This window comes from Microtus ochrogaster, chromosome 24, assembly GCF_000317375.1.
Source record: "Microtus ochrogaster isolate Prairie Vole_2 chromosome 24, MicOch1.0, whole genome shotgun sequence".
In the NCBI taxonomy this organism is placed as follows: Eukaryota; Metazoa; Chordata; class Mammalia; order Rodentia; family Cricetidae; genus Microtus; species Microtus ochrogaster.
Window position 1 is genome coordinate 9,403,361 of NC_022024.1, and position 8,510 is coordinate 9,411,870.

The 8,510-nt window shown below is 35.3% G+C and overlaps 1 protein-coding gene across 1 annotated transcript; it reads right to left on the reverse strand.

Moving 5' to 3' along the window:
* Positions 1–1,680: 1,680 nt before the first annotated feature.
* LOC101979405 (olfactory receptor 12-like) lies at positions 1,681–2,625 on the reverse strand. Its single transcript, XM_005358268.1, has one exon. It carries the CDS (start codon positions 2,623–2,625, stop codon positions 1,681–1,683), a length of 945 nt encoding a protein of 314 aa, XP_005358325.1.
* Positions 2,626–8,510: the final 5,885 nt, after the last annotated feature.

The window sequence follows — 8,510 nt, forward strand, 5'->3', positions numbered from 1 at the left end:
CTTTCTACACTTGATGAATGTTGGGCTAGGCTACTTGTTCATTTCCAGGACACTCAGACTCTCAAAAAAAAATTAGTCCTAATTGCAACACTGTTTGGCCATAGCTTAAGCTATTTCTGGCTAATGCTTATATCTTAAATTAACCTGTATCTATTAATCTTTATGATAGCTATCGATAATAAATGACAACCAATACTCCCTTTTCTTCATTCTTTCTTACCACATTCCCTGACAAATTTCTGGTTGATGATTAAGCATCCCCATGCATTTTTCCTATGTAATTCATGTCTTGCATAGGTAAGCTTTTCAGGATAGGCATCACTGCCTCAGGTCCATGTCTTAATGTCCATAGTAAAGGTCATGAAACAATTGCCAGAATTTGATTGCATTCCTATCCCTTATATACTTTCACTAACTACAATAGACTGTGGTTCACCCCATTTGGTGCTATCCCTGTACTTATGAAGTGGTCCCCATGTGGCTACCATGTTCTTCATAGAGCAAGATAGTGTGGGACTTCCCCTGAAAATACAATGCACTCTTGGATGCATCATTCTTTTTTGCATTGCATATCACCCATCACAAAGAGTATCTAATTGTCACAACAGCAATGAGGCACAGCATTTCATAACATATGGGGACCTGTAGACATATACAGACTGCCCCAATGAATACTTTGCTCTCAGATGGATCAGTCTCAATCATGTTTTGTCATCTAACTCAGGAGCCAAAGAACTGGTCCTTGAAATTTAACCTTGGGTCAAAATGTTGGTCCCTCTTTGGGTACCAAATGTGTTTTGTGACTTCTCCTGTGAAGACATGAAAAAATGTTTACTTATCCTATTGATTCCACCAAAATCTAGCTTGTTAGACCAATTAATTTATTTGAAGGATTATTTATAGAATAGGTACCACAAAGGTAGCTAAATCACCTTAAATCCACCCTACTCTTATTGGCAACTCATAAAAGTTACAACTATGCAGCTTTCTGATTAATGTGTGGCCAGCTCTACTAAAGGGAGTCTTATTTCCACAGCAGTTTTTTACTGTTTTATGTCTTTGGAATTCTGAACTTCCAAAGCCTATTATGTTTCCTAAACTATCTGGGTCATTTAAGTTTCATTTAACTTATATAGTCCTATGAACTACTATCCTTCCCACAAGAAGACATCTTTAAATGAAAAGAAAATAGCTATAGAGTATCTTTCTAATATAATACTTTATATTAAAAGGGGGAATGGGGAAATACAGTTTAACAAAATACTATTGCCACATATTTGTGTGAAGAAATGCTTTTTTATCTAAGAAAGATAGTTCCTAGAATATAAATGTGGCCACTTGGGCCACAATAGGTTTTCATCCAAAATGTATGTCATGTTCATGCTTTCATTTAGCCACTATCACAGAACCTTTGAACTTATAATAGAAAAGAGTATAATATACACATATGAAATAATTTTAACAATTACATAAGGATAAATTTTTCTATTTGTTACCCAATCAATTGAAATTTTATTATAAAGTAAGAAGTTGTATATTTTCATATATTCAGTACACACAAAATAATGTTCTATGCATCTGAACTAGAATTATTACTCTAGGAAACTTATAAAATTATATTTGTGGTCATATACAGCTTAGAAAAGAAATTTTGTTCACTAAATAAAGGTTTCATAAATATCACTGAGAACATTTCCCACCTAATATTTTTTGTACAGCATCTTTGACATCTCTGTTTCTTAGACTATATATTAGAGGGTTCAGCATGGGTATTATAAGTGTGTAGAACACAGCTACAATCTTGCTTTGCTTTGGGGAGGAGATGGACCCAGGCTGGGCATACATGAAGAACACACTTCCATAGAATAAACTCACTGCTACTATATGAGAGCCACAGGTGGAGAAAGTCTTACTCCTTCCTTGGGTTGAGGGGATCTTCAGGACAGTGGAAAGAATGTACCCATAGGAAACCAGAATGATGGTTGTACTGGAGACGATGATGAGACCAGAGAGAATAAACAGTACAATCTCATTCACAAAGGTGTCAACACAGGAGATCTTAATCAGAGCTGGGACATCACAGAAAAAGTGGTCCAGCCTGTTTTCGCCACAGAAATGCAAGCTAAAGGTGAAACCTGTTTGTACCATGGAGTTGATACATCCACAAATGTAGGAGCCAGTAACCAACTGAATACAGACCTTTTGGGACATGTGCACAGGATAAAGGAGAGGAGAACAAATGGCTGAGAATCGATCAAATGCCATGACAGCGAGAAGAAAGCATTCAGTTGTAACAAACAAAGCAAAGAAGAAGAACTGGGTGGCACAACCATTGTAGGAAATTTTCTTTTCACTTGTCAAGAAGTTGGCTAAGGTTTTGGGAGCAATGACAGTGGAATAGCAGAGATCCAAATAAGACAAGTTTCTAAGAAAGAAATACATAGGTGTTTGGAATCTGGAGTCCATCTTAGTAATCATTATCATGCTGACATTCCCTACCACAGTGACCATGTAGATCATCAAGAACACCAAGAATAAAACGACTTGAAACTTTGGAGGGGTTCTAAATCCCAAGAGAATGAACTCTGTTACCTCTGAGTAATTCCTCTTCTGCTCACCCTTCATAGCTAATATGAAGATAAAACTAGAAAAATGGCAAAAATAAAAAAAATAAGTGAAGAGTCAAAATTTTAGTAAAAACTCCTGCTGATTCAGCATGGGAGCACACTTACCTTGTTCATTTTACTTTATAAAACATCATGGACATAAACAATCTGTTGTTTTATTAAAGTCTTCCCATTGAGTTGTTTAATCCAGTGAAGATTTTTCATTATACTTACCTGTAATAAATGCAAATTGGACCTCTAAATTCTATTGGGAAAACAGAAATTCCAGGAAAATGTCTGGAATCAGAAAGTTTTGTTTTGAATTTTCCCATAGATTCTATCACCTGTTTACTGCCATTAAGTTTTGTGACCATAAAAGGTTGATATTTATTGTATACATCATAATCTTTCTAGAATATACAATATATGAAGTATTATAATGTAATTATATTTGAATAAATTTTGAGCACAAATTAAAATGTTATTTGGCTTGGTTAGTTTCATCAACAAAATAAAAAGTAACATATACCATTACACATATATGTGTGTATATATACATATATATGTGTATATATACAGTTTTATAGGATAGAGGGGTCTCTCCAGTTTAGACAATTTTATTTTTACACACTAACTTCATGCCATTAGTTGCTTTGTTGTTCATCCATACATGATTTAAATGCTTGAAAGCACAACTTAACAGCCAAAGACACTCACCATTTTGCTAATATTCGTAAAAAGCTATACAATAAGATTCTTGCTTTGCACCCCATCTCTCCCTCCCTCCTTCTTCTGTTTCTTATTTTCTTTCTTTATTAATTTACTTTTTATCTATGTTATCCTTCATTCTTTTTTTCAAATTATCCTTCCTCCTTTCAATTTTTACTCTCCTTTTAGAAAAAGCCCTAATATACCCTTGTAAAATGAAAAGACAACACAAAACAATTTAAATATAGTTATTTAAATAGTAAAAGTAAGAATTTAGTCAAGCCCCAGGTATCTTTATTTAAACATACACTGTCACAATTGCAGCATATTCTTAAGGAAAATACAGCATAGACATAGAGAAGAGTTTTTTCCAACTCTATGATTTAGAAAATTAAAATATTAACAATAGATTTAAGTGGCTTGGGGTCACTGGAGTGAGAAACATGCTTGTCTATTACTCAACAATTTATCATAGAGTATAAAAGAATGTGTGTAATCAATAGTTCAATCACATGCTATGAAGCTGACTTTTAAATAGCATAATCATGTGCATTAACCTACAACATGTGTATTTATGCCCAAAAATGTCTCACAATTGTTCCTGTTGGTACTGGAATCACACTATGAAATTTTCATATGCAAGCATGTTTTGAACTTTTGGTGTATATGTAATAGCTGACCCTCTTGAATACAAAGGTTAAAACTATATAACTGGTCAATGTTCACAGTAGAGAAGTGATAAAAATTACCTCCAGCAATGACTATTAATTAAAAAACTAAGTTTTCTTTAAATCCATAGTTTACATTAACAAGTTCCTGATTTTAGCAGAATTTTCAAAACATGGGTTAGAATTGAAAGTTAAGTCAGGGTACAGATATGAGAATTTTTTTTTATTATCTTGGTAACTACTAAGTATGCTTAAGAATACACCAAAACGTGGATATAAACCAACTTTTCATTACCCAGAAGCTATTCCACAGCACTGATTGTCATTCTTCAATGTTCAGTTCCCGGTTCAGATTTGCTGGCTTTAGCAAACAGTAGCAACATTTTTAGATGATATCCTAACGTCATGTTGGGTGAACTTACGACTGTCTTGTACTATTTCACCAATTCAGTGGCAAGTAGGCCTGGAATGAATCCAGAAAGAAATTTCCCCATGAGGATGGAAACCAAGGAGCTGGGCAGGCAGTGCCTCCATATAATAAATACTCCACGGAGATCAAAAGGCTCTATCATCAGTAAACTACTTTGTGCCATGATGCAGAAAAAAAAAAGAAACAAATGAAAAGAAATAGAAGGAAGGAAACAAGGAAAGAAGAGAGAAAATTATTAATTGGTGAACTCCTTAAGCCTTTGGAAAATTAAAAGCATTCCCTGGAGGACATGATAACTGACTTTCTACACAGAAGAAACTAATAAAACAGATACAATGTGACAAAAGACACACTTGGTTCGTTTCTTACAGTCCTGATTGTAGCAGCAGGCCTCTTGTTTGTCCCAGCCACCCAGAACTGAAATATTCATACAGAAACTATATTAATTAAATTACTGCTTGGCCCATTAGCTCTAGCTTCTTCTTGGCTAGCTCTTACATCTTAATTTAACCCATCTCCATTAATCTGTGTATCTCCACGTGGCTGTGGCTTACCGGGTATAGTTCTCAGCATCTGTCTCTGGCGGGCTACATGGCTCTACTCTAACTCCACCCTTCTGTCTCCCAGCATTCTGTTTAGTTTTCCCCACCTAGCTCTGTTCCCCTTCTAGGCTCAAAGCAGTTTTCTTTCTTTCTTTTTTTTAAAGTATGCCACATAATCTTTAATAAGTAACATGATTGACAAGAACATGGTCAAATAAACTTGCTTTTCAGGAACAACAGGTATGTTGTATACCAAATGACTGGAGGAGATGGCCATACTTTTTCAATGTTAGACATGTTCTTTGAGCAAGAGACTTCATTTGTGTATTTTGACAAGTGTTTACCTCACACTCTAAAATCTTTGAAGTAGACATTAATGTAATATTTTGAGCTTATATATATGTCGTTATACTTTGAATCTGAAGTGTCCCCTGAAGGTGTGTTTTCTAAAGGGGTGTTTCTCAATCAATGTGGGTGGTTCAGAAGTACTGAAAACATTCTGACAGGTGTAAGATGATATCTCAAAGTTGTTTTGATTTGCATTTCCCTGATCGCTAAGGAGGTTGAGCATGACCTTAAGTATCTCTTGGCCACTTGAACTTCTTCTGTTAAGAATTCTCTGTTGGGTGTTATTCAAATTGTGCTGTCCTGATGTGTGATTTGGTTTTTTCCCTTGATGTTTTTAAGATCCTGTTTTTTTCTGAATATATTTTTTCTGTTTTAAAAACAATTGCATTTGTGATCCTATTGGTTGTTCAGTATGCTTCTCACATCTTGATGCTTATCACATTCTCTAGATTGGGGAATTTTTCCTCTATGCTCTTGCTTAAAATTTTTCTGTGCTCACACTGATGAATATCTTGCATATCATCCTAGAACCTTCATCTGGCGATGGATGGAGATAGAGACAGAGACCCACATTGAAGCACTGGACTGAGCTACCAAGGTCCAGATGAAGAACTGAAGGAGGGAGAACATGAGCAAGGAAGTCAGGATCATGAGGGGTGCATCCACCCACTGAGACAGTGGGACTGATCTAATGGGAGCTCACCATTAGATGACTGGACTGGGACTGAAAAGAGCATGTGATCAGACCGGACTCTCTGAATGTGGCTGACAATGATGGTTGACTGAGAAGCCAATGATAATGGTACTGGGTTTTGATTCACCCCTGCTGTTATCTCTGTATTCTCAGCAATTCCTTAACATACAACTATGTTGGTTTCATTTGAGCATCAAATGATTCACAGAAAAAAAAATTCTTATTTAATCTTCTAAAAAGTCAGTGTGCTGGTTGTGGCATGCAATCCAATATTTCCCTGCAAAATAGAAAGCATGAATTAAGGTATGCTCTAGATACTTAGCTGAGCCATCTGTATCTGAGTATATTTTACCCATTTTGATGAAGGTACCCTTGCTTCTTAGTTTCTTGGGGGTTTTACAACATTTTAACTGTATGCTGGAATTCTCACAGATGTACTTTGTTCTGTACATTATTGTTAAATTTGTGTTTACATAAAGAAACTACAAATGGAAATTTCTATTCTTTTATCTTGATGTTTTCACTTCCACAACATGTTTTACATTACTTTTTTATTAAAATGTTTTAATTTGTTTTACACACCATCCACAGTTTCTCCTCCCTCCTCTTCTACTGTTCTCTTCCCCCACCTCCCCTTTACCCACCCATTCCCCATCCACTCCTCAGAAAGGGTAAGACCTCCCATGGGAGTCAACAAAACATGGCATATCAAGCTGAGGCAGGACGAAGCTGCTGGGATATTTTACATTGACCTTTATATGTTACCCATGTTTCAGGAAACCTACTATAACTAATTATTCATTGCAGAAAGTTTTATTGCTGCTACTGCTGAGACATTTGAGTTTTCTCCATATGTCACCATTTTGTATGCAAACACGTGCAGTTGTGCATTTATCATCTATCATCTAATCACACGAGTTTTCTGAGTCTGTCATAACAAAATACAACTAACCGGGTATAGTTATCACAGAAATATTTTCTTAGAGCCATGCAGGCTAATGCCTCAGATGAAGCTACTATCAGAGTGAGTTCATCTTAGATCTTTTTCTTGGTTTGTAAGTGACAATTTTCTTGGTTTCTCTGCCTAGATTCAACTCTATGCACATGAAACTAAAAATTCCATGTTCTTATAATTTCTTCCAACAAATATTCTGATATACTATGAATTGTGACCCACTTGCTGTCCAACTTTAACTTTATTTCATTTTCAAGGACACTATCCAAATTATAGTCTTATTCTGAGACATTGAAGATTTGGGCATTGTCTTAGTTATTGTTCTATTGCTGTGAAAAGACACCATGATCAAGGCTACTCTTATAAAAGGAAAATTTAATTGGGGGCTTTCTTATAGTTTTGAAAGGTGAGTCTGATCATCATGGTCAAAAACAGAAAAGCATCACAATGAGTCAGTAGCTAAAAAGATACATCCTGATCCACAGGCAGAAAGCACAGAGAACCTGAGACCGGTGTAGGATTTTGAATCCTCAAAGCACACTCCCAATGACAGAGTTCCTGCAACAAGGCCACATCTCCTCTCTCAGGGCTATTCCTCCTAATCTGTCCCTAAACAGGTTCTACTCCCAGGAGACTAAGCATTCAAATATGGCCTATGGGGTCATGCACATTCAAACCACCACAAGCTTCAACATAAAAATTTTACGTTATACAATTAAACTACAAAACATTTGTTTCCAGCTATCTCATTATATCAGATAGAATTTTATTACAAACTTAAATATATATGTTATAATATGACATTGTAGCATTGTCAACAATTACATCAGGGAAGCTTCAAGTTTTTATCATTAAGGACAATGTTGGCTATAGATCTTCCTAAACATTATAATTATAAAACTGAAGTGCTCTCTTCCATTAAACCCTTTAATTGATTTTTATTATTGATGCTGAAGGTCAAACCATGGGTCTGATGGATTGGACAGGTACACCCTTAACTTAGTTCTTCTCATTGACTTTTCTGCTTAGACAATCACCATAAACATTGATTCTAGTTTAAAAATTGGAAACCATCTCTTTTCACACAGTCTTGACTCACTAGTCCTTTAACTTTTGTTTTTACTTGCTAATCATGGTTTTAAAGACGTGCCTTTTCCTCAGTAACATAAGTAAACTTTAAGCTCACACCACCACCATTAGCCACAGCATTAATCTCCCTACTTTCAACTTTATACCTTTTTAATCCATTTTCCTCAGAGCCCAAGAAAAGCATCCATGCTTACCAACCTTCATCTCTCACTCACCTCACAATGTGATCTCAGAGAGTATCTTTGGCACACAGACTTTGATTTTGAATTGATTTCCCAGAGATTTGACTCATATACTATATTGTGAACTTCTAAATGAATAAAGTGATTTGTTATTATGGCTATCATGATACTAAAATGTGGTAAAATGCATTGAATAAAATTTATGACATAAACAAATATAGAAAGAGAGCTAAAGAAATACATTTTAGAAAACATTCTATTTTGGTGGTTCAGCTACTTCTTTTTTTT

What these genes read in the sequence shown, in the direction of transcription:
- LOC101979405 (XM_005358268.1), bottom strand. Translation starts at nt 2,625, where the DNA reads ATGAAGGGTGAGCAGAAGAGGAATTACTCAGAGGTAACAGAGTTCATT.